We start from the raw sequence: 26,308 nt of genomic DNA, 5'->3' as shown, positions 1-26,308 counted from the left end.
CAGATTTTCTCCATTGGTTATAATTGTTACTGTTAAGTCATATATGTAGAGACTAAATATACAGGATCAGTTCATTCCCTCCAGCAATGAAACATACAACAAAGATCAGTAAAAGGAAAAAAAAGGCCATTAAAGAAATTCACCTTTGAACTCCAGCTGAGACCAAGTACAGAATTTCCTGTCACTAATTCATAATCATAAAGGTGCCCCTATTAGACTATTATTGCAAAGTAACACTGAGGCAATTGAGTAAAAGGACCGTCCAGTTTACTGCACTGGGACGACTCATAGAGTAAATGACAATTTCTGGAATACATAAAAAGGCTGGAATTGAGTTCTACACAGTAGTTGCCAGAAAGTGATTTTTACCTTCTGAGATTCTTCTTTCCCTTCCTTAGCAGGTTCATGCTACCAGGTAAAACAAGAAGAACAATTCCTGGCATGCACTCCTGCTATTCCAGTGATACACAGTAATCACTAATGCTTAAAGCAACTTTGGAAGTGCAATAGATATTACCACTTAAGTCCTCCCAGTCCCAGAAGTTTACCTGGAGGCTTCTGGGCTTTGTACACACACAGTCCAAAAGAACTCAAAAAGTTAGCTGCATAAGGATAAAACAGGAGGGTACAGGCATCAGTGTAAATGTATTGACCAGACTGGCAAAACAGTGGACCTCGCAGCTCAAAAGTACACATTTATGCCTAAATCTGAATCTAAATACTGCATGTGAAGGTCTTCAAAGAACTGTCTGTAAAGTTAATTTTATCTGTAATTCCAGGTGAATGTATGAGCTGTCCAAGACAGCGAACAAAATTTTATCCGATGCAATGCCATCTTGTGGTAAACGGGAAAACCGTCTGTGCCATCTGGCCTGGGTTTAAATACACGGGGACTCTGCGGCTCCATAGTGTACAAATCATGCTCAGAACTGCTGACTTTAAAAAAAAAAAAAAAATCATAGTTAAACTTACGAAGTATAAGTCGTGATATGATAGACATTAGAATTTGAGAATCAGGTATTTGTCTTCACTTTACAAGGGTGGCATTTTATTTTCATTCCGAAAATACTGCTGTGGCATTATATTCAGAATCATTTCCATCACTCCAAACATCATGTAAAGGCAGAGAGGTGATATAACTTAGAAGAGACTCTTATCTCGTGTAAAAACTGCTATCACTTTCCTTGGCTACAGTTAAGTGCTATCATGAGCTTGTTTTTAGGGCACTAGGGATCAGCTCAAAATGTCATGGCCATACAAGCCAAATCACTGTATAGCTATAAAAGGATTCTTCCATAGACCATTTGCTTAAAAATAGCCCGGAGGTATCTTTGACCCAGCTGACCTTTGGGTGCACGCAGGAACACCCGATCACCTCAGTTAGCATTATGCCTGACGAGATGTCTGCCAGGTGATACTGCTTTCCAAACGCCGTTCCTCCCTTCTCTGCCGGGAGACTTGCCCACAAGACCTCTGTCGGTCTCAGTGGAGCTGCAACACAGTACTTGAATGTCGTTCTTGCGACGAGCACTTAGAGGCATTGCTCTACAGCAATAACTATCAGACATAATGATATGCTACCAAAAAACAACCCCAAAGCCCATGGAAAAAGTATTTTCCTGTTCCTCAGCCTCCGACGTGCCCAGTGTTTGAACGCCCCCAAGGCGGGCAGCAGTAGGGGAGGCTGCGCGGCCCCCTCCGCTCCGCGGTAGCCACGTCTCCCTGCACCACAGAGCTGGAGTGTGCTTTCGGCGCCCGCCTCCCCTCACGCCGCACATTTTCCGCCTCAGCACCGCTCGTGCTGGCAGTGGGAGATGGGTTTGGGGCCGCCTCGGCTCCCACGCAGCCCCAGCCGGGGGGTCGCTGGGGATTTCACCGGCATCACTGGAAGCGCTTGCCCATAAGTCACGGCCGCTGGCGTCCCCTGACAGGGACCGAGAGGAATTAAGGCGCGCTGAGGCTCCAACAGCCGGGAGAAGGCCCAGGGAGGGCCCGTGGCCCCCCACCTCCTCCGTCGCCCCCCGCCCGGGCCGGCGCGGATGGGACTACAGCTCCCGACAGGCAGCGCGCCGAGCCCGCACCCGCGGGGCGGAGCCTCCCGGGCACTGCAGTTCCGGGCGCGGAGGCGCGCTTCCGGCCCGCTGACCCGGAAGGGCTTTGCTGCACTTCTGGGGTCGGCCGGCGGCCGCTGCTCGCACGTGTGAGAGCGGCGCCGCCCGGTGCGCCCCGCCGCCATGGCGGCCGTGCGGGTGGAGGAGGTGCTGGCGGCCGCCGAGGAGCAGGAGGCGGAGAAGCGGCGGAGCGTCACGGTGGAGAAGGAGCTGGAACTGGAGTTCGACCTGGGCAACCTGCTGGCGCTGGACCGCAACCCGCCGGCGGCGGTGGAGCTGCGCGGGGCCGGGCCGCGGCGGGAGGCGCTGCTGCGGGCGCTGGCCCGCGACAACACGCAGCTGCTGGTGGCCCGGCTGTGGGAGCTGCCGGCCGAGCGCGCCGGCGGGGCGGGGGGGCCGCTGGTGGCGCGGCTGCCCGAGCCGGCCTTCCGCCTGCCGCGGGAGAAGCCGCCGCCGCGACCGCGGCCGCCGACGCGCTGGGAGCAGTTCGCGCGGCTGAAGGGCATCCGCCGGCGCAAGCGGACCTCGCTGGTGTGGGACGAGCAGGCCAAGGAGTGGCGGCGGCGCTGGGGCTACCGGCGGGCGGGCGGCGACCCGGCCCGCGCCTGGCTGGCGGAGGTGCCGGAGGGCGCCGACCCGGAGGAGGACCAGTTCGCCAGGCTGCGGCGGGAGAAGCGGGAGCGGGTGGCGCGCAACGAGCTCAACCGCTTGCGCAACCTGGCCCGCGCCCACCGGGCCGGGACCGCCGTCCCCGCCGCGCCCCTCCACCCCACCGGCCACCAGAGCCGGGAGGAGCTGGGCCACGTCGCCCGCGTTGCCCGCGTCTCCACCGCCTCACTCGGCCGCTTCCAGCCCCGGCTGCCCAAGGAGCCGGCGGAGCCGCCGTCCCGCAGCGGCGGCAGGAAGCGCCGCTTCGAGCCGCTGCTGGGCAACCTGGCGGCCGAGCGCAGCCGGCAGCTGGAGCTGCTGCGGGACATGAGCAGCAAGAAGCCGGTCCTCGACATCACCCGCGCTGTCAACAAGCAGCTGCGCCAGGAGGAGGCCGAGGCGGCCGCCGCCAAGGGCAAGAAGCAGTCGCAGCGGGGGAAGCGTGGCCGCCGGCAGCAGCGGGTTGGCCGCAGCGGCAAGAAGAGCGGAGCCCAGCGGCAACAGCAGCAGCAGCGGCCTGTGAGCAGCAGCGCTGGCAGTGCCAGGAGAAAGAAGGCATGAGGGACAGGGACTGTGTGCGGCACGGGCCCGGGGATGCCTGCCGAGGTGCGGGAAGGGACTGTCAGTGCCAGCCTCCCGCCCAGTGCTCTATTCCCACACTTATTTGTCAATAAATACGCTTCAGCCTTTCTAAAATGTCCTGCGTTTGGCTCTTAGCTGGCAGTCAAGGAGGGCTGTGTTCTCTGTCCAAGGGGAGCTGGTGGTGTGTCAGGGGGGTTGGGAGCCCCAGTTCCCCCAAGTTTTGCAGGGACAGACAGGTAACATGGCTTCGTGGCTGCAGCACTTCCAGGCAGGACTGAAGCTGAGCAAAGCTGTCTCTTGCTCAGGTAGCTGGGACTGGCGGTGGACCGCAGCTGTGACCTGTGTTTTGATCGAGTAACAGCCTGCTCAGACATGAAACAGTCAAAAGGACAGGACATGTCTGCTGCTCTGTGCTCTGGGCAGGTGGCCTGACGGTGGAGCTCTTGCTCTGTAAGTCAACTGCTGCTGCTCAGCTCTATGGTATTCGGGTTCAGTTACAAAAAGAACATGAAAACTTACTGTAAGATTTATTGCAGGGCCTAAGAAATTGTACAGATTTCCTAGAGAGTTCTGTTGATTTAAAAGAAAGTCAGAACTGGTGACCAGCCATTGAATTCAACAGAACAATGTTTGTATTGAACAGCAGGTTAAAACCTAAATTTTTCCCTGTATTAACAGTAATCTGTCATGTCATAGAAATAGTTTCACAGTGTTTTTCATTACCAAGCAGTTTAAGAGCAGATATTGGCAATTATCTCAGACTTCTGCTTTTTACTCTTTTGAACTGTAGTGCCTCCTGTACACATGAAATAAAATATACTATTTGCTGCCCCAATGTGTGGCTTAGCTACAGGAAGGATGCGGTTTGCTGGGGCCGTTCCTGGTAAGAGGGGTAATAAAACAAGTTCCAGCAATCTCAAGTAAATAAAGTTCTCCAGCTTTCACTTGGTAAACTTGTGAGTGGTTAATGATAACATAGTATTTAGCTGCAAATGAGTTTTTGAAAAAGCTAGGTGACTATAGCAGTTCTGTGGCTATTCAGTAGAATGGCAGCTTGAGCACAATCAAAAAGCAAAACCTCTGTAAGGCAGCTGCTGAGGTCAGAAGGGATACATGCGCCTTGGAGTGGAGGGGATTTGGGTAGCATTGACGGGCTGGCTATAGTTCTCATCCGATGGGCTTTGCAGAGGATGTGCTCTTTGCCTCTTAAAATTTGTTTCTTGCCACTGTGCTCAGCAGTCTGCACCACCGCGAGCTGCTTTGAACTTGCAGTGGCAGGAATGGTCTTGTGGGCACAACCCACTGATACTAAGCCTTCGAGTAAGTGGCTTGGCAAAGTAGGGGCAAAAAGCACTTGGACAAGTGGAAAAAGTTGCTTTGCGATACATTCCAGGCCTCTGATCTTCCTGGCTTTTCTGCAGGGCATGTCTTGTAGCTGCTCAACCAGAGAGTGTGGCTTTTTTTCCACATGCGCACACACCCACGATAAGTATTTTATGCTGATGATGACATTGGAGAACTTTCTGCACTGAAATGCTGGGCAGTTTGTGCATTTCCAGCAGCAATGAGGAACGCAGGCTGGGGTGTGGGCACGCCGGGGGTGCTGCCGCTTTTTGGGTCTCCCAAGCGGATAAAGGTTTTACGGCTTCGGGCAGGGGCCCTGGCAGGCCATTAACCTGCTTTTAGTGGCTCAGCACCTTGCAAAATGTCATTTTGAAGCTTGTCAGATGTGTTGTTGCTTTCCTTAAAACAGGTATGGGTTGATTTGCAGCCAGGTACCACCCACTGACCGTAGGAGTGTTGCTGGAGGGAGCAGAGCGAGCGCAGCTCTTCCACCCTGCGAAGTCCTGGCGTTTGGTCAACTACGTGACTGAAACCGGGGCGCGGGTGGGAGCCGGCGCTACGCGGGCGCCGGCCCCGGGAGGAGGCGCTGCCGCTGGCTCGGCCGTCGGACCCCGGAGCCGCGGCGATGGCGGCCGGGCGGGAGCGGGCCGCCCGCCTCCTGCGGCAGCTGCAGCGGGCCGCGTGAGTGCGGGCGGGCCGGGGCGGCTGAGGGAGCCGCCGCCTCACCCGGGCACCCCACGGGCCGGCTGCCGGGGCCCAGGCGTGTCCCTCCGTGGGTGGGACCCCCGCTGCCGGCCAGGCCGGCTCCGCTGGCAGGCCTCTCCGCGGGAGGGCGCGGGACGCGGGTACATACAGGACTCTCGTAGGCAAGGGCAGATTTGGTTTTCGGCTTTAGTTTTTCCTTTTAACCATGCTTTTTTCTGTTTGTTTTTTTTTTTTAACCTTTAACTAGATGTCGGTGCCCGAGCCACTGCCACACTTATTCCCAAGGTAAGACTTAATTTGTGTCTCCAAAATAACTCTGTAGGAGACTATGGCCCTGTAGAGCTGTACGTATTGATGTAACCTGGGCAGAGGGTGCAGGTAACAGGTAGGAAAGAACAGTTTCAAGGATGAGGTAAGCGGTCTGTTATTTTGCAGCCATACAATGACAGTGGTTATTGTTGGAGAGATTCACTGTTTCCACGTAAGCCACAACTAATACATCCTGTCCCTCCCCCTCTCCCCTAACCGTGTGGCAAGTTGAGCAGAAATTTGTGGTGGCTGCTACTACTGCTGTCACCACCTGAGCCATCTCAGCTAAAGTTTTGAGGGGAAAAACATGCATTGATTACATTAGAAAAGAAACAGGAAGCAATATGAATAAAAAATGAGCTATTCACAAACATCTGTTTTGGCTTGGGGAATGTAATCTCCACAGTCAGTCCTGACACTGCAGCTCACTTGGGCCAGGGTTGTGGGGTAAGAGCAGGTGAGCTGCACTGAGTGACCGAGTCACCCTGGGAGGAATTTCTGTTTGCAGTAACTGTAGGGAGTCTATACGAACAGCTAACTGTGTGCTGGTCAGTCTCCAGATGTTCTTAATCTTTTAATGCATCTCATGTGTTCCATGTTTAATACTCTAAAGGTACCTAGAAGATACAATAGATATATTTTCTATAAAAATCAGTATTTTTGGCCATAATTTCAGCAATGTGTCGTTCTGAGTGGCTTGGTTTCACATGCTTTACTTAAGATACTTTTTAAAGGATTACCATTACAGTTTCACGTATGGAAAAGCTAATATATGTTCTGATATTTGTTTTGCCCAAGACCATCGTACAGCAAGACAAGAGAGCAGCTGAGAAATAGAATCTCATTCTTCTGCTTGTCTGCTTGATGACTTAGTCAATTCAAACTAAGCCCTTGTTAAATAGAAGTCTTAGTTAAGAACCCTCTCTATAGATTTTAGTCAGCAATTGAGTCTATAATGTAGTGAGATGGTATCAGTTCAGTAAGCCTTTAAATAGTGGGAATTGATTTAACTGACTGTAGCAGAAAAAAATTGTTCATTGTGTTTCTTGACATTGTTCAAGGAAATAGTGCAATTTTTGAACTCAGTAAAATTCTTCCTGCAAGTTAAGTTTGGCTCAAGAATATAACAGCAGGACACCTATTATACTATCAGAAAGCAAGAGAGTAAATGGCTTGGACATGTTCTTAGCCTGTCAAATTAATGACTGAGAGTACAGCAGACAAACTCCAGGAGAGGTCAAACATGTACAGCCTGGCAAGAGATGGCAATGAAAGAGCTGATAGCAGCTGGCCTGGACTTGAATAGAAAGTGCATAAAGGGTTTTAATACATCTATCTGTTACTGTTGTGGGTCAGTGCTTCAGTGCACCCTAGAGTGTCTGTAAGACTCATTATCATGGCTTCACTCATTGGATCTGAATCCAAACTGCATATTTTCAATTAATATAGCAGACAGAAGGCATGACTTCAGCAGGAAGAGCAGAATGCCTCATCTGATCTTTTCTTGGAGAAGAATGGGCTGTTTCAGTTGTTGCAGTTTGTTTCACTTTGTGGAAAAATCAGGATACGCAAGAAATGGAGGGTTTTGTAGAAATTCATGCAAGAGTGATGTGGCAGAGAGGATGTGACTGAAGTACTAGCCTTATAAATTTCTTTTTTCTTCTACTAGATAAAAGTTGATAGTGACATGCCAATTCTTATTAAAACTCTGTTTATTATTATCAGTGCATGCAGTTTCTTAATTTTCAAGCAAGCAATTCAGTTTCACCAGCAAGTTCAGGACTAGGCAGAAGTAAAAAGGAGCATAAACGCCTATCAGTATTACTCTCACACGTGCAAAAGATGTTCTCTGGGTGCATATGGAGGATGTCTCATGGATTTGTTTTAAAAGTTGTTCTGAAGGTTATCTTGTAGCCCCTACAGGTTCCTAACACCTCTCAACCTGTATGTAGCAGCCTGTATGCTCTGCAGATACTGGGTTTTGCATAGTTATATGTACTGTTCTGGTCTTTGCATACTGCCAACAAATTCTCATGCAGACTTCTGGCTAAGTTACTCAGTTTTTATAGGAAATAATTAATTCTCGAAGGGAGGAAGACCACCCTTGCATTGCTGAATTGTATGAATCAAATTAAGTAATTGGATTGTTTAATATCTCAAGCAACAAGGGATGAAATAGGTAACTGTTATGCAGACAAGCCAAGATGACCTGGGCAAATGTATTAGTGATTTTAAAAGCAAAGGAATCTGTCAACTTTAGTACTGAGATACAGATTGAAGTCACTTTTTGTTCCCTAATTCTACTGTTTCATTTCTATTCCAGTTCCTGAACAGCCTACCCTGGGAAATACAGACTATGCGTTTGAGGTAGATTAAACGTAGAATAATAAAATATATTTGATTTAAAAGTAGTATTTTGTATACTTTCAAATATGGCATTTAACAAATATTTACATTAGTAAATATTTATATTTCACTTTGGTTGGGAGTAGATGCCATTTCTCCAGTTTTCCAGAAAAAATATGTTCTTTTTTTTTTTGGTAGATGGCCATTTCGAACATCCGATACGGAGAAGGAGTTACTAAAGAGATTGGCATGGTAAGCTTCCGTAGTGGCAGTCCATCACTGGTGAACAGTTATTTTCTAAAGGACTGCTGGTGCTATCAATCCATTTTGTAAGGGAAAGCTTATGTATGGTGTGTCTGAATCTCTGCTGCTTTGCAGTATGTGTAGTCATACATACCACTGTAGAAAGGTCGGAAAATACTCTTGGGTAAAGAAGAGAAGCATGCTACATCAGTGTTGCTGTGGCATAAGTGAGTACATGAAATGCAGCCTAGTGGATAATGAGATCACTGATGATTTGACAGGATTATGCAACAATATTTTTCTCTGATGGGGAATTTAATTCAAAAAGTTCTGAATCCTGGTGACTCACCAGGATTTTCTTAGGATCACTTTCACCTCTTCCAGTGCTCATTAAAACGAATCAGAGACTTTCCATTAAATTAGGTGGATATTCGTTCAGCTCCAAGTTTGCCCTGTGAAAGTGTAGAACTTTTGTTTCGACAGTGTGAGATGATTCACCTGAGTACATTGTTCCAGTTTGCCTTTATCATTGGGATTTTTCATTTATCATTTTTTACTCTCTTCTTGGCATTTATAGCATTAACAGTTTTCTTTTTAATTTGCAAATTTGTAAAGTAAATTAACAGTCAGATAGCAAATTAAGTTAGACAGAACTTCTGTCTTTAAACAGCATTAGGATTATTTAGATTTGCATGTTTTGTATAGCTATTGTGACAAGTAATTTAGCAAAGATTGGGATGTAGTATTATCTTCTTTTTGCCACCTTATTTAGATTTTTCATCAACAGATTAATATTCAGTAATAGATTTTCAAGATTTTAATGCCATGCTTTGATAGGGAGTTAGGGAAGACTTAACCTGTGGAAAAGCCTTTTTATGTCACAGAAATTGTGTAGGAAAAAAACATTTCAGAAAAATACTTCACATTTTACTGTAGTCTTAAGGAGTTCCACGTGGTTTTCACTTGCTCAGCATCTTTATCATTAGTTTTTTTCTATCATAAGACTTCAACTATGTAAGTTTGGCAGCTTTATACTTCATGCCGTTTTCTGCATCCTGTGTGTATGTGGTTAATCTCTTTTTCTTTAGCTGATACTGTTTCAAAAATTTGACAATAACCATTTTTAGGTTGGGTTTTTTACTGTTATTAAATGGTTCGGTTGATTTGGATTAATATTCAAATGTGTATGATTTTATACCAGTTGTTTGGTTTTTTAATTTCATTGTTATTGTAGGACCTGCAGAATCTTGGTGCTAGAAGAGTTTGTTTGATGACAGATAAAAACCTCTCCCAACTCCCTCCTGTAAATGCAGTATTGAATTCCTTGGCAAAATATGGTATAAACTTTCAGATGTATGATAATGTCCGGGTGGAGCCAACAGACCACAGGTACTACTTCTGACAGTGCACTTCTCCAAGTAGTGCCTAGGCTTTTACAGCATGCCATACGACTGTTGAAACACATCCTTGTGACCTGTATGCTGGTCTTAATAGTTAGTTTCTCTGTGTGCTGTTTTTCTCCTGGCTAATTGGAAAGCTTTTCTTGTTTTCCAAGTTTCCTGGATGCCATTAAATTTGCTAAAAAGGGAGAGTTTGATGCCTATGTTGCTGTTGGAGGTGGATCTGTAATAGACACCTGTAAAGCTGCCAATCTGTATGCATCCAGCCCTACATCAGACTTCTTGGATTATGTCAATGCTCCTATTGGGAAAGGGAAGCCTGTCACTGTGCCCCTCAAGCCACTTATTGCAGGTAAATCAGGAGCAGGGTGCAATGGAGAGTGAGGGCTAGGAGAAGGGGTGTCATTCTACACTCTGTATGATATTTCTACTGAAATCAGTTTACCGTGACTGATTACCTTCCTTTGGGCTTACTTCTCCTCTAGTTGTATTCAGCGGCAATTTTGCTATTTACTTCGGTGGAAGAAAAATCACAGGTTTTGTCATTAGTTTGTCTTGTTTAGCTGAGTTCGACTCCTTTTACTGAGAAAATAGATCAAAGTGGCAGTTTCTCTTTGACCTGTTGGCTTCCAATCAGGGAGTCATCTGAGATTTCCTGGATCCTGTATTTTTGGTGGCATTACTATTGTGGTTTTATTTATTTATTTTGCAGTATTATGTATTACTTATTTGTTGTTATCTCCATTCTTCCTTTTAAGTTCCTACAACAGCTGGAACTGGAAGTGAAACCACTGGTGTTGCCATTTTTGACTTCAAAGAACTAAAAGTAAAAACCGGTGAGGTGTTTTTTTGTGTCTGCTATTCAAGACAATTGCTTTTCCAATGTCTTCATTATTTCCCTGCCTTGAAAGAAAGGGATACTGCATGTCATTTCAGGTGTCATTTTGTTTGATTCAACTGCCACAGGCAAATTTGAAGAGCTTAAAAGTTTCCTCCTTTAATTAAATTTATAGCATATTAACATAATGAAATACCTATGTAATACAGTGGATTATAGTTTGAAGGCAAAACAGGAAACTAAAATCTTTCAAGTCCTTAAATAGCAGAAAATGTTAATTGCAAAGGAAATTTCTACTTACATTCAGGGTCAACCAACTGTTCCTTATTTCCTCTGTATATTTCTTTCTGCTTTTAAGACTTCTGTTTCTTTGTTGTGTAATTGCAACCAAATGTTCTTTTTCCTGACTTTTGAAACCTCAGGCCTGAGATACTATGCAAGTGAGAGGCACTGTCTTCCTTTGGCCTTTTCATCCCTGGCAAATGAAGATTAAGGCTAAAATGTCATCTTAAGCTTCATAGCTGTTTTGAGGTTTTACTTCTAAACATGTGGGTTTTATATGCCACACAGTTTACAGTACTTGGGACCCAAATGGGTGTGCTGAGGGGTTCTGACCATAGCTCAGAGTTTTCTAATCTATATGTAGTCAATCAGTCTGTGTCTGTCTGTCTGTCTGTATGTCTCTTTCTCTCAAAGCTACATCTGTGCCCCCTTAACCAAAATATGAAGGCATGGTTATTACAGACGCTCAAGACAGCAATTAGCAAACACAACTGATTGTAGACACAAACCAGTCTTGCCCTCTCATTGTTCACGGAAGATACAAATCTAAGAATACTGTTGCAGATGCCACTCAGCACAGACATTTTGAAAGTATAGGCCGCTCAGGGAGGGTTACAAATGGAGAGAGAACATTGTCTGATGTAATTAATTTCATGCAAAAGTGTCAAATCATATAACTCTCTTACAGGGAATTCATCATCAGAAGGGCTTAGGTTCATAGATACTTCTTACTCTCCCTTCTCTCTCTCTGCTTTTATCTTCATAGTTTCAAATCATTTCCCCTCATTATTGTTACATTTTGAACATTAAGCTTGTCTTGTCCTATTTTGTTGCAAAAAAACTTTAATTAATTTTCCTCACGTATTGCAGGTATTGCTTCAAGAGCCATTAAGCCAACATTAGGCATCATTGATCCTTTACACACACTGTCTATGCCTGAACGAATAGTGGCCAACAGTGGCTTCGATGTGCTTTGGTGAGTTTTCTGTGTAGGCTGCTACTTGAATTTATTACAATTTTGTGGGTTTTACTATGATGGTTGTAGAAAAAATATATTTTAGGAGCAGAAAAGGATGATCTTTGTTTTTTCTCCCTTTCCTGTTCTTGTTAACGTAGTCTCTGTTATACTTTCCTCTTACTTGATTTCACTACCTCCCTCAGAATGTATGGAAACAAACCACTCATTTGCAGAAATGTTAATGTTTTTGCAGTGCACTGGAGAAACCGTTAGTTTCCAGGATGGTTGTTGTCAGGGAAGAGAGTCCAGGTTTCCCTTTTTAAGAGATCATGTAGATGATTAATCACAATTGCAACAGCATTTTTCATGTCTCACAGACATGGCAGGGAATAGAGAACGAGGGTTTTCTAATAAAAGCCATGATGTGTCAACAAAAATTTGTGAAGGCTTGTGGGATGCTGGCAGGTCTTAGCCCAATTATGACCATCTTCAGAACCTCTCTCATAATTTGCTTTTCACTTGTCACAAAATTTTCTTCATCTTAAACCTACAGCTTTTAATTGCACAAAATGCATGGAAGCTTTTGTTCGGAAGGCCAGAGCTTCTGGGTGCTATGAATATTAAAGTAATAGATGTATAATGAAAGCTTGGTGAAGTATCCTGAACTACACTTTCTGTAATGGAATTGAGGCATTTGTCCATAAATGAAAATGGTTTGTCTGTAATTTTGTACATCTAAATGTAGCAATGTAGGCAGTGCCCCTTCTTTATGTGGTCAGATTTATGAGTATCTGGGAGATGAGACTGTTGGCAGTTCCACTTAGGTTAAGGAATTCCAGCCAGTAAGTCATCTTCATGATGGGCCCAACTTAAATGCCTCTATGCAAACACACGTAGCATGGGGAATAAACAAGAGGAGCTAGAGATGTGCTCACGCCTGCAGGGCTATGATCTTATTGGCATCACAGAGGTGTGATGGGATGGCTCCTGTGGTTGGAGTGTTGGAATGGAAGGATACAGGCTCTTTAGGAAGGACAGGCAGGGGAGATGTGGAGGGGGTGTCACCCTCTATGTCAATGACCAGCTGGAGTGCATGGAGCTCTGCCTGGGGATGGATGAGGAGCTGACAGAGGGTTTATGGGTCAGGATTAAAGGGAAGGCAGGGACAGGAGACATTATAGTGGGGGTCTGCTACAGGCCACCCGACCAGGAAGACCGAGCGGATGAGGCTCTCTACAGACAGATGGGAGCAGCCTCACGTTCACAAGCCCTGATCCTCATGGGGGACTTCAACCACCCCCATTATCTGTTGGAGGGACAACACAGCAGGGTACAAGCAATCCAGGAGGTTCCTGGAATGCATTGATGATAACTTCCTTCTCCAAGTGACAGAGGAGCCAATGAGGAGAGGTGCTTATGCTGGACCTTGTTCTTACCAACAAGGAGGGGCTGGTCAGTAGTATGAAGCTCAAGGGCAGCCTTGGCTGCAGTGACCATGAAACGGTGGAGTTCAGGTTCCTTAGGGCAGTGAGGAGGGTGCACAGCAAGCTCACTACCCTGGAGTTCAGGAGAGCAGACTTTGGCCTCTTCAGGGATCTGCTTGGCAGAGTAGCCTGGAATAAAGCCCTGGAGGGAAGAGGGGCCCAAGAAAGCTGGTTAGTATTCAAGGATCACCTCTTCCAAGCTCAGGAGTGATGCATCCTGACAAAGAGGAAGTCAGGCAGAAATGCCAGGAAGCCTGCATGGATGAACAAGGAGCTTCTGGACAAGCTCTAACACAAAAAGGAAGCCTACAGAGGGTGGAAGCAAGGACAGGTAGCCTGGAAGGAGTACAGAGAAACTGTCTGAGCAGCCAGGGATCAGGTTAGGAAGGCCAGAGCCCTGATAGAATGAAATCTGGCCAGGGGTGTGAAGGACAACAGGAAAAGCTTCTGTAGGTATGTTGGTGATAAAAGGAAAATGTGGGCCCTGGAAACAGGAGACCTGGTTATGTGGGACATGGAGAAGGCTGAGATACTCAACAACTTTTTTGCCTCAGTCTTCACTGGCAAGTGCTCCAGCCACACCTCCCAAGACACAGAAGGGAAAGGCAGGGACTGGGAGAATGAAGAACCACCCACTGTAGGAAAAGATCAAATTTGAGACCATCTAAGGAACCTGAAGGTGCACAAGTCCATTTGACCTGATGAGATGCATCCGTGGGTCCTGAGGGAATTGGCATATGAAGTGGCTCAGCCACTAATCATATTTGAGAAGTCGTGGCAGTCCGGTAGAATTCCCGCTGACTGGAAAAGGGGAAACATAACCCCCATTTTTAAAAGGGAAATAAAGAAGACCCAGGGAACTACAGGCCAGTCAGTCTCACCTCTGTGCCCAGCAAGATCATGGAGCAGATCCTCCTGGAAACTATGCTAGAGCACACGGAAAATAAGGAGGTGACTGGTGACAGCCAACATGGCTTCACTAAGGGCAAATCGTGCCTGACAAATTTGGTGGCCTTCTACAACAGGGTTACAGCGTGAGTGGATAAGGGAAGAGCAACTGACGCCATCTACCTGGACTTGTGCAAAGCTTTTGACACTGTCCCATATGACATCCTTGTGTCCAAATTGGAGAGACATGGATTTGACAGATGGACCACTTGGGTGATAAGGAATTGACTGGATGGTCACTCTCAAATTGTTACGGTCAATGGCTCGATGTCCAAGTGTAGAGCAGTGATGGGTGGCGTTCCTCAGGGATCAGTGTTGGGACCAGTGCTGTTTAATATCTTTGTTGGCAACATGGAGAGTGGGATTGAGTGCACCCTCAGCAAGTTTGCCGATGACACCAAGCTGTGTGGTGAGTTTGACACGCTGGAGGGAAGGGATGCCATCAGAGGGACCTTGACAGGCTTGAGAGGTGGGCCTGTGTGAAACTCATGAAGTTCAACAAGGCCAAGTGCAAGGTCCTGCACATGGGTTGAGGCAATCTCAAGCACAAATACAGGCTGGGTGATGAGTGGATTGAGAGCAGCCCTGAGGAGAAGGACTTGGGATTATTAATGGATGGAAGACTGACTCTGAGCCAGCCATGTGTGCTCACAGCCCAGAAGGCCAGCCATATCCTGGGCTGCATCAAAAGCAGCATGGCCAGCAGGTCAAAGGAGGTGATTCTCCCCCTCTACTCCACTCTCATGAGACCCCACCTGGACTGCTGTGTTCAGCTCTGGGCCCTCCCACATAGAAGGACATAGACTTGCTCAGGCAGGTCCAGAGGAGGCCACAAAGATGATTGTGGGATTGGAGCATCTTCCATATGAGGACAGGCTGAGAGAATTGGGGTTCTTCAGCCTAGAGAAGAGAAGACTTCAGGGAGACCTTATAGCAGCCTTCCAGTACTTAAAGGGGGCCTACAGGAAAGGTGGGGAGGGACTCTTTATCGGGGAGTGTAGTGATAGGATGAGGGGTAATGGCTTTAAACTGGAAGAGGATAGATTTAGATTAGATATAAGGAGCAAATTCTTTACTGGGAGGGTGGTGAGACACTGGAACAAGTTGCCCAGAGAGGTTGTGACTGCCCCCTCCCTAGAAGTGTTGGAAGACCGGGCTGGATGGGGCTTTGAGCAACCTGATCTAGCAGAAGGTGTCCCTCTCCATGGCAGTGGGATTGGAACTAAATGATCTTTAAGGTCCCTTCCAACCCAAAGCATTCTATGATTCTATAATAAATAACATCTTCTTAATTTTTTAAAGGTCAATACTTCTAAAAGAAAGGTAGCTTACAATCCTTCCAGTGCTAAAGCCTCTTATGATTCCTGTCCTACAGAAAGGAAATGCACTCACTGCAGATGTGCAGTGCTCTTCAGTGAAGAGCGTTACACACCAAGATGCAAGTTCATCCACCCTAACTTTAAGCATGGTGTGAGCTGATAGATTGTGACTGTGCCTGGATTGCCTTCTGTGTGTTTGTTGGAGAGTGAAGCACTCTGGAGGTGCCTGCCCAGCATTCTCCTAGTTGTCTGGAGATTGCATCTCTATTTTTGGCAACTGCTAAACACCAGAAGTAAATAAGAAGAACCTGCGTTCAAAGGACAGCAGGGCAGTAAAATAGAGCTCTCCCACTTAAATAATTTGGTTTTAATCTTTCTTTTAGCCATGCTCTAGAATCATACACCGCTCTTCCTTACAACATGCGCAGTCCCTGCCCTTCAAATCCAATCAATCGACCAGCTTACCAGGGCAGCAACCCCATCAGTGATGTCTGGGCTCTTCATGCGCTGCGCATTGTGGCTAAATATTTGAAAAGGTAATATGTTTACCAGCCGTGTCCCTTGCAGTATGTTCAGCCTTCAGTGTCCAAAAAGGGATACTTAGACGAACTTGAATTTTAGTGTAACGTAAGGCAAACTACTACATTAACCCTTCATTTTCTACTCTGGATTTCTCTTAAATAAAGTAAAAAGTTTTTCAAATAAAATTGAAAGTAAATTTAGGGTTACTAGGTTGTCTTGAGGAGATAGCTTTCTAATGCCTCTGTGTATCTATTTTAGAAGTCCTCAGTTAAAGGTATTTCAAACTGCTCAGTTAATGTGGGAGTAGCAGTCACATATTTTTTCAAGAATCCTCTTACTGTGACAGTATGTAACAAACTGAACAAATACTGCTGGTGTAATTTCTGTGACCTTCAGTGTAAATTAAGATACTTATACATCCCATCAAGAAGGTAACCACATGCACTTATGAATGTGCAAAATTATGCATTTACTGAAAACTAGTTCATACTTAGAAGACTTTCACTTTAGATTAAGTTTTGACTTAACTGTGAGTTCATTTTGATCCCTAGCAATAACGTTTTAGCCTGTATATAGCTTTTGTGTACTGTGTGCCCTTCTATTGAAGATCAATATGGGGTTTTTTGTAAAAGACTTTTTGCAGTACCTAGCTAGTCAAAGTGGTTGTTTATTGTTCCTTTGGAATCTATTCATGAGACTTTTTCTCCATGCTGTCAAACTACACAAGCAGTCTGATGTGTAGGAAGGCAAGAACCCTGTCCTCTTCCTGCACAGGTGGTGGGGTCCAGACCTCCACCTAATGAGATGGTGAGAAAGCTGGAGTGATCTTGGAGCTGTACATAGGATTGCCAAAGCTCCCGAGTAGAATTGTTTAAACCACCACTGAGGTGAATATGGCTAAATTCACTCTGTTTACTCAGTTTTTGGAGAAGTGAAAGGAAACTTGCCCTTCACTGAACCGGTGTGATCTACTTACTGATCCAGGAGCAGGATTGTTCTCTGACTGACATGTGACTTGATCCTATTTCCAACATTTTTATCTCAGCTTATCTTAGAGGTTTTTGTATATCTGTCTGTAAAGAAACCCTCTCTCTCTTCTTCATCCTGAATTACCAATCTATTTGTGAATTCACTGGTACCATTGTCTCCGTGGTGCACAGAGCCATCAGAAACCCTGAAGACCGTGAAGCAAGAGCCAGCATGCACCTAGCAAGTGCTTTTGCTGGTATTGGCTTTGGCAATGCTGGTGTTCATCTCTGGTGAGTACAGAAAAATGTTAACCCCATCTGAGGTCAGCTTCTAGCTAGTGTTTGTTTCAGATTGTCAAAGACATTGCTGCCTTTGTGAATATATAGTAAGATGTTGTAGCCTGACCTGTGATGCAGGGGGAGCTGTGTGTTGTGAGAAATTGATGAGCTCTTGGCATTTATGTGTATGAGGATTGTGTATTCTGGCTTGTGATACTCAAATCCAATCACGTGAAAATTACAAAATATGGCCTTCTTTACCTTCCTTGATAGTAAAAACCATGGTTAGAAAAAAAATCAATGGCATTTAAAATGTTGGATTTCATGCCAGCTGTTCTGAAGTGAGAGAGCAATGAAGTAGTCTTGTACCATTCCTCAGCTGCTGCAATTGTCTGTAAGTTTGTCTGTGGGGCAGGCATTCAGCAAGCTGAAATAAGCTGTAATTAATATTGCAAGGCAATGTAGTTTCATATGGGTGAAAATCTCAGAGAAGCAAAGCCTTAGCCTGAAATGTGTGGAGAAGTTATTAGCAGTCGTTCTCTTCAGAGACCTTCCTTTCATTCCTTTTGTTTGAGCAAATCCACTCTTTAATTGTACTTTAAAATTAATGTTTATTTTTCTCAGGCAGTGTGATCAGGTAGGGATGCAGGTTATGCTATTTTTGGCATATCTGTATTACTTCAGTAACTGAGCATCTTTCAGTCCCGTCAGTGGAGTAGTATAACTTCACACTTGCAAAGTAGGGAGGTACTGTTTTTCACAGCTAGGTCCCTAAAGTGCAGAGAGGTGAGGGTTGTCTGTACCTAATATCCATACCATACCTGTACCTAAATACCTTTTGAGTATCTGTACCTAAGAGACTTGCATACAGATGACCACACAAGGGACTGAACACAAATTTTCCAAATACCAGGAGAGCTGCCCTAACCACTTTCTCTCTACTCTCTGTTCCAGCCATGGAATGTCTTACCCTATTTCTGGTTTGGTGAAAAATTATAAAGCAAAGGATTATAATGTGGATCACTCTTTAGTGGTAAAACTTGGTTTATCTTTGTTTTCACATTACACACTTCAGTTCTCTGTTATCTCACATTAATGAGCATTAAAGCACATCAAAGTTGAAAATACATGTCCTGTTGATGTGATTTTTTTTTTTTTTCCAGCCACACGGCCTTTCTGTGGTGCTGACATCCCCAGCAGTGTTTGCTTTCACAGCACAGATACATCCTGAGCGGCACTTGGAAGCTGCAGAGATACTAGGTAGGAATCTCTATGGATACAACTTACTCATACAACCGGAATTCTTTCCAAAATGTCTTTTCAGGAGGAAAAAAAATGTGTGCAAGCAATTGTCATTGGTTGTTGCAGGGGTTTTAAGTTTAAAAAACAAGATCCTGGAGTCTGACTGAGTTACACATAATACAAACTTAGGTAGAATAATGCAAAATTTTTATACTAGATGATGTAGTTAGAGAAGCAAACTGGAGAAATCTTCTTGGCTAGAAAACTGGATAGCTGATCTGTTACGAATCAGAAGAGAGTAGCTGTGATTGGCATCTCTCTTGGTGCTTTATGGAGAGTATTTACTTTAGATACCATAAAACAAACAAGTCCTCAGGTGCATCTGTTAGCTAAAAGGAAGCATTTTGCCTAACAAATTCCCTGCTGTGCAATGAATTAGGACAGAGTGATGTTCTGAATCACTCCTGCTCTTTCTGTGGCATACAAGTTGTGGGTTTTGATCTTTCTAATATAGGCCTAAGCTTATTTGTAGGTGTTGGAATTTCTCAGTGGCTGATGTCAAGGGAAAGCGTGGAGTAGCTATTCTGTGGACACATCTGTGATGGCTGAAAAGTGGGGTGATGAACAAAGTGGCTTTTTCTGCTTCTTTGCAGAGCAAAAGTAAATGCTGCAAGCTGACAGCTCATTTAAAGGTTACCTTTTCATGCAGTGCTTGTTATCTGTACAACCCTTCACCAGAAGGTGTCCTAGACTCTGTGTTGTAGCTAAACTGCTGCTAATATCCATGCTCGCTAATGAGCAATCACAGTCACATGTGCAGCAGTGTTGAGAGTAGAGAGAAAGTGGTTAGGGCAACTCTCCTGGTATTTGGAAAATTTATGTTCAGTCCCTTGTATGGTCAGCCTTCTGTATGCAAGTCACAGCAATCCAGTTGCATGTAATGACTTCCTTTTATAAGTAATCTGAGAGCTTTGAGTGGGACTTTTATATAGACAAAATATTATAGTATTTTAAAGAGGATGTAAAACAACAGGGTCAGAAAAACTACATTGGGGAAAAATTCCATTTATAAATGTTGGCTGTGATGTTGTTCAGCCTTCCTCCGAAGTATGTAGTCCTGCCTATCGTCAAAACCAGAACACAAACCTAGTTGGAGTCATATATTAAGCTACAAAATGTCTGTGTTCCTACAGCAATAACACACAACTCAAAGCAGACTAAGAAAATGTTTCTGGATAACTGACCAGCTCAGCATATCGGAGAATTTGAACTCTGGCTCTTTGATTTTAAAACAAGTGGTTGAAAAGCAGTTCCTTCAGGTTTTGCAGTATGAAGTGCTGCCATAAATTCTGTCTCTAAAAGCTGTTAATTGTTTCAATAGAAATTTAAACTACGTTATTGTCTGCCTTGCTGTAAAGGGACTCAGCTGAAAACAAGTCATGTGGAATTGAGTTGGTTAATTGCCACCTGGGGTGTTTACTTCTGATTCCAGTCCAGAGTCCAACTGACTACAGTAGCTGATTCAAACCTGTCATGTTGCCAAATGCAGTGACTAAGAAGGTATTTTATGACATGACGCAGATTACTAAATAGTTATGTTGTGTGTATGTACAGCTGTGAATTTGGGTACAGCCAGAAAAAGCTTAATACCTCCCTGGGTGGATTCTTAAACAGTTGAAATAGGTGTGCGTGTGGCCAGAAATTTTCTAAGTGCAATCAAGACTGATGTATCCTTTAGGTTGAGCAAAAAGAAAGTGCTAGAACTATAGCAGTGTTTTAAAACTACCCTTCACATTTACTGTCCTTTTTTTCCCTCCTCCCTTTCCCTTTTATTTTACTGTCTAATGGTACTGGATTTATGTGCTAGTTACTCCTCTACAGCAAAACCCAGGATAAACTCAGACTGCATGGCATAATCCCAATAGCATAAGACTTTGTACAAGACTCCATCATACCTTATGTATCAATTTCTCCGAGACATTATCTACTACATAAGTGCCAGTCTTATTACCCAAATATCTGACCTCCTCAAATGAGCTTGTTGATCTCGTGTCCACTTAACCCTTTGAATGTTACACTGAACTGCATGAGGATCACAGAAAATATTTTTCCTGTGGCTATGCTGTGCTCTTACTCATCTCTCAGTATGGCACTTGGAGCTAACATAGTTCTGGTGTAACATCATTGAGATTACACAGAGAACAAATTTAGCTCAGCTTACTTTGAAAAGAAATCATGGAGGAACCTGTGTCTTCTGTCTGGACATGTTTTTATTTTTACTTTTAAGTAAGTCCTGACCATTCACTGAAGAAGGGGAAGCAAGCTATTTTGTAAGAAATATTGGTAGTCTTTCATTTTATATTGATGCTTTCATTACCGTCCAGTAGATGTTTTAAGACACCAGTTCTTCCTCTTCAGTTCTGCATTATCCTACGAAGGTCATCACATATTCAAATAGCATTAAGTTTAGGATTCACTTAACCCCTTGAACGCTGCCCTGCCATCTCCTGTCTTTCTCAGCCTACACGCTCTAGTCCTCTCTTTGAATATGTAATTGAACAGAATAGTCAGTGGTTTCCGTGTCCTCTAGATGTCAGCAAACTCAAGGCCTTAAAATAAAGTTAGCATTTGGCACACTGTCCATAAAAATAAATACCATTGACGTTCATGAGTTAGCTTCTTTCCTCCCAACAGTTAGTCAGACTGAAAAAGTGCTTCTCCCTGTAAGCACAGAGAGAAAGGAAGTTAACCTCATGTGGCAGTTAGTCTTTCTGGCAGCAGTTACCTGCTTCTCCTGATCTTGTTTTATTTCACCTTTTCCAAACTATTCCAACTGTAAAATGAAGACTGATTCCTCTTTTTACTTCATGTTGCTTTTAGGGCAGTGACTGTTATGTATGGATATGTATTCCACTGATATTATGATTAAATTAAGTCCAGAACAGGCTTCCTCTGCGCTCTCCACCCTACAGTCAAGGCATTATGTCTTATTTTAGGAGCTGACATCCGCACTGCCAGAATCAAAGATGCGGGGTTTATTTTGGCAGACACGCTCCGGAAATTCCTATTTGATCTGAATGTTGATGATGGCTTAGCTGCAATTGGTTATTCTAAAGCAGACATCCCTGCATTAGTCAAGGGCACTCTGCCTCAGGTAAGACAGCAAGCAGAACAGTTTTTCTTGTCAAATAAAATGGAACAGATTTTCGAAAAAACAGAAGTGTTTCTTTTCAAGCAAATGTTATTTCTAGTCCTACATGAAAACAATTGAAATGGAGAAAATTATGGATAGTCAACTGTATTTTGTTTCTCTGCACGGTTTAGCTTTTTTTCTTTTCAGTGAGATGGAGCGTGTGCTGCAATCTGTTCTTCGCATGGATTCAGAAAGAATGGCTAGGTGTTTGGTTGTGGGATTTTTTTAAATGTCACATTTTTAAAAAAGAGGATGTTTTTCATAGACCTTTGATCTTTGTAGATGATACTTCTTTTTCATAGCTGTCTCTGTTAATTATGTATGCAGGATGGGTCATAGATAAAGCCTTAATACCAAGTGCTATCTGTTAAGAATGATCAAGCTCACTTTGCATTAACTTTTCCATATTGAGAAGTTGCACTTTTCTTCCCAGATGGCTTTTTTGTTCCATTGACCCCCATCAGAATTTGAAATAAGGTCCCCTGGGATGATATAGATTAAACTTGTAATACCCTTTATTGTTTCAGTGCTCACAAAGACACTGCAAAAAGCAACACACCACTCCAAAAGCAAAATCCAGTGTCTTCCTTGTAAAAAGACCATTTGATTCATATGCTATGGACTGTTCTGTCTACTTAGGATTTATTTCCACCAAGTAGCAAGGGAAATAAACACTACGAAGAAAATTAAAATTTTGTAGGCTGAAAGGTTATTTGCTTTTTACAGCAGTACCTCTTACCACATCTAGTTCTTCTCATTCATAAATCTCAGAACAACTTATAGCAGAGGGTAAATATTAATATTCCTATTTTATACCTGAGAAAATGACACAAAGGTGCAACTATTTAGGATCACACACAACAGAGCAGTGGCAAAGCCAGGAAGAAAACTAATGTCTCTGAGCACCCATCAAATAGGTTATGCATGTAAATTGTTATGGGGCATTTTGAAGGTTTGTTCTGATAAATATATTCCTTTAAAACAGTTGAGTTTGAGTCATCACAAGCACAGCATCTCACTTGAAGGCATGTTTTCCACAGCTGGGGAAGGGGGAAGGTTCTTCACCAAAAGATATTGAAGGGGTTTTTTGTTTGTTAGCTTAGCTCAAATTGACTTTTAATTCATTTACTGTCATCTCACGGCATTGATGATTAATTGTACTGTGTAAAATGAGATGACCTAATAGTTTCTCAAACCTTATTTTTGTATATGAGATCTAACATGATGAAACTGTATTAGTATTCCTTAATAGTCCATTATTACCCACAGAGGTAGTCCATACAGTTTAACCTTTAGTATATTTTTTCTTTTCATCTAGCAGTAGGTTTTCTTTGGAATACAGCACTGACCCATTCACATTGGCAAGGCAGTGTGGTGCAGTGGTGGTAGCACTAGTAAGTGTGTGAAGTGTATTCCACACTGTGGAGTGCAGGTTGCAGGAAAACAAAACTGTTCTGCTCTAACTGCTGGGATTTGGGGTGGGAACTCTGCTGGGACAAACATTTATGCTTGAAGTTAAAACAGAATTTTGTTTTCCTTTCTAAATGAGTCTATTGAAACTGATCCTATTTACAGACAGCAGTGAGTCTAGCAAAGAAGGTCTAAGGTGGCTGGCCCTGTGATAGTGTTTGAGAGGAGATGGGGAGGACTGAAAATGAGAGCTGGGGGAAGGGCTGTTCTCTAGCCCACCCACCCCCTGCAGACATCCTGGAGGCAGCTGCAGTGGGGCTGAACCACCAATGAGCCCGGAGCTGCACATTTTTGGCACTAGACCAGAATGCACTGAGTCAGACTGAGCGAGCCGGGGCCTCGCAGTCTGGGCACCAGCAAGTATCAGCAGGCTTGTGCAGAGGGAGTGCTGGTGCCTCTGTGTCGAGGCATACAGGAGGAGCATCCGTTTGCAGCCTTCTGTCGATATAGCTGGGAAATGCTACAGTCTGTCAGGGTGATCGTCTCCTGTCACCCCATGTGACTTTACAGATAACTCTGGCCATCTTGGTGCACAGGGCTGCAAAACTGTAATTTCGCCCCGAGTGTCCTCATATAAGCCTGATGAATTTACTCAGTACTTGAGCACTGAGTTGTTATATTTTGCATATTGTAAGTCTGAAAGAAAGAGCATACTTTTGCCCTAGTGCTGTTTGAATTTTCCATTTGGTTTCAAAACGGCATAGAAGAATCTTAGCCTTTTCTTTGGCTGGATCTGCGTGCATAGCAGTGCTGGTCAGGGATGGGAAAGAAGTATCATTTGATTGCTACTGCTGCGCCAGCAAGGCTTCTCGTGTAGGTAAAGTTCTGCACACAAAGCTGCACTTCTCAGACACATCACAAGCCATGCTAACCGCGCTGATCGTGATTATGAACGGTGAATATCGCACAGCTAGCTTCCTCACCATGCTAGACCGATATTTCACATGTTAAGTTCACAGCGTGGTAGCCTCTCTTGCTGTGTAACCACATCCAGCCTGTCCACAAATCGCAGCCCTGCGGGTTGAGAGGGAAGTGGAGCGGCTGCAGCACTGCGCTGCAGCATTGCACTGCGGCACTGTGCTGGGCAGCGGGCTGTGCTCCGCGCGGTAGAGTGTCTGAGCTGAGCCCCCCACCAGGCAGGGGGCTGGAGGAGCTCCTTCCCCAGCACCCCACCCAGTGTGTGAGGCAGGGCCCCTAGCAAATGACATCCACTGTTCCACATGTGAAAAAAGGGGGAAAATATCGAAAGCTTTTACTGGGACAGCCTCTTCCATGAGAGAGATGTCGAAACAGGTTGTAGCAGAAGAAACTCCGCCTTGCCAGAATACACCACATTCATCTAAAGATAATGCGTTCCTAGTGGAGGCCTGGCCTCTGTCTTTGCAGATGTTTGTAACTCTCCCCACTCTTTCAATAAATGTTAAAATCATTGAGTGTTGAAGGCATGAAAGTGTTAATCATAACCAGGACACAAGATCATTAACATTAAGCCCTTTCAGCTGAGTGTTTCTGCAGTAACTGAATACCTACACTAATACAGCTCCTCATCCTCAGTAGCGTGGGGCTTTTCTGAATTGCCATCCCTGCCGTTGTGGTTATTTTGTCAAGCAGAGCAGTGAAGCATATACCTGAGTTTCATTTCAGTCAGGGGGACTTCAGCATCCGAAAATTCTGTTGAATCACCGTCCAAATGAAGACCAACCACAACCATTTTGTTTTCTGACTCCAAGGTGTCAGGCTATTTATTAAGCAGTTTCACTACCATCCCTTGCTGTGTATCTTTTTTGGAGTCTGAGTTGCAAGCACCGTTTACTTTTCCCATCTACAGCTGTTCCTGGGCTTTGAGAGATGTTGTATTTTGAAAACCTTGGTCCCTCAAAATTGAACTCCTAGTTCCAATGCTGTCAAATTAATTTTAAAACGGACTGTATTCCCAGGGTAATATCCTCCAGTGTACCGATGTCTGTGACTGACAAGACCCATATTTGAAGTACTTGACTTTGCAACTGAACTGCATTCTAATCTTGCTTCTATGTATGTAATTATATGCAATTTTAACTAATATATTCTTGAAAGTACTGTACAGTTGATGATGCTTCAACCTTAATTACTTGATTACTTACTTGCACAACATTTTTGTTCTCTGTGAAGGACGTTAGTACAATGGCACATAGTTTAGCTACTGTTTGATTAATTTTATTGGCAACCTTTTGTAATCCAGTTTTTCTTTACTCTTGCAGGAGAGAGTCACTAAACTATCACCACGTCCCCAAACAGAAGAAGACTTATCTGCCCTCTTTGAGGCTTCCATGAAACTTTATTAGCTTAAACATTTTGTTCTGTAGTGTGCTGTATTCTAACACAAAGGTAATTTCTTATAGATATGGGGCTGAATTTGTTTAGAGAATGGAAGAACTTGGGTACCTTTGACTTCTGTTCCATTGTACACTGCCAAAAGGCCAAGTAATTCATCTTTAACTAAATAGTGCTTTGAAGTGAAGGCTTGTCTGTCATTTATTTCGTGCTCAGTAGTCAGTAGTATTAACTTGCATAAAAGTTGGAGCAAATTGCTCACTTTACTGAAGGCTTTCTTGTGCTTTAGAGGTGGTCAAAGGTGGAAAAATGTTTTAAAGGATATTCTAAACCATTTTGGAAATTATGTTTTTTATTTAAATTGTCCATGATTTTGTTTTAAAAAGTCATGCTATTTAAGAAATAATTGAGGTAATTTTTAATTAGGGAGGGGGAGCTCCTCTGCAGAAAATGTCAGCTTACTATATTCTGTTCCACTTTATCATCTTTTTACCATCTGGCTTTGCTAAGAAGGCTATTGAACTGGGGTACTTTTTTGTTGTTTGGTTAAGAAAAAACCTACACACTTCACACTTGTTTGGAAAAGGCTTCCTCAAAGTTTGCTTTGGGTTAAAATTCTGACATGTATTGTCAGATATTTATCTTTCCTTTTAAGATCTATATGAAGCATTCATAGGAGGAGCAAAACTAGAGTAGAGTAGTCACATGCTCAGCAGGAAACACATAACAGCAAGACATCATCCATCATGGTCACTTTGTGGAGGCAACAGCTCCCTTTTCCTGCTGCATTCTGTGGAAAGAAAC

The 26,308-nt window shown here is 44.1% G+C and overlaps 2 protein-coding genes across 2 annotated transcripts; both read left to right on the top strand.

Annotated features, from left to right (window-relative positions):
* The first annotated feature begins 2,127 nt into the window (after nucleotides 1–2,127).
* On the top strand, nucleotides 2,128–3,455 carry RRS1 (ribosome biogenesis regulator 1 homolog). Its single transcript, XM_074817992.1, has one exon. The coding sequence runs from the start codon at nucleotides 2,235–2,237 to the stop codon at nucleotides 3,318–3,320; it is 1,086 nt and encodes a 361-aa protein (XP_074674093.1). The 5' UTR covers nucleotides 2,128–2,234; the 3' UTR covers nucleotides 3,321–3,455.
* A 1,772-nt stretch (nucleotides 3,456–5,227) lies between these two features.
* ADHFE1 (alcohol dehydrogenase iron containing 1) lies at nucleotides 5,228–25,691 on the top strand. Its single transcript, XM_074817978.1, has 14 exons — nucleotides 5,228–5,366; nucleotides 5,638–5,675; nucleotides 8,023–8,066; nucleotides 8,244–8,297; nucleotides 9,523–9,677; nucleotides 9,844–10,040; nucleotides 10,447–10,524; nucleotides 11,679–11,784; nucleotides 15,901–16,053; nucleotides 17,200–17,298; nucleotides 18,241–18,319; nucleotides 18,450–18,546; nucleotides 21,525–21,682; nucleotides 25,432–25,691. The coding sequence occupies exons 1-14, from the start codon at nucleotides 5,311–5,313 to the stop codon at nucleotides 25,513–25,515; spliced, it is 1,398 nt and encodes a 465-aa protein (XP_074674079.1). The 5' UTR covers nucleotides 5,228–5,310; the 3' UTR covers nucleotides 25,516–25,691.
* The last annotated feature ends 617 nt before the right edge of the window (nucleotides 25,692–26,308 follow it).

The sequence above is a fragment of the Strix aluco genome, chromosome 1 (genome assembly GCF_031877795.1).
Source record: "Strix aluco isolate bStrAlu1 chromosome 1, bStrAlu1.hap1, whole genome shotgun sequence".
NCBI lineage: Eukaryota > Metazoa > Chordata > Aves > Strigiformes > Strigidae > Strix > Strix aluco.
Note: the sequence above shows the minus strand (reverse complement) of the source record. Positions and strands in the feature narration are given on the sequence as shown.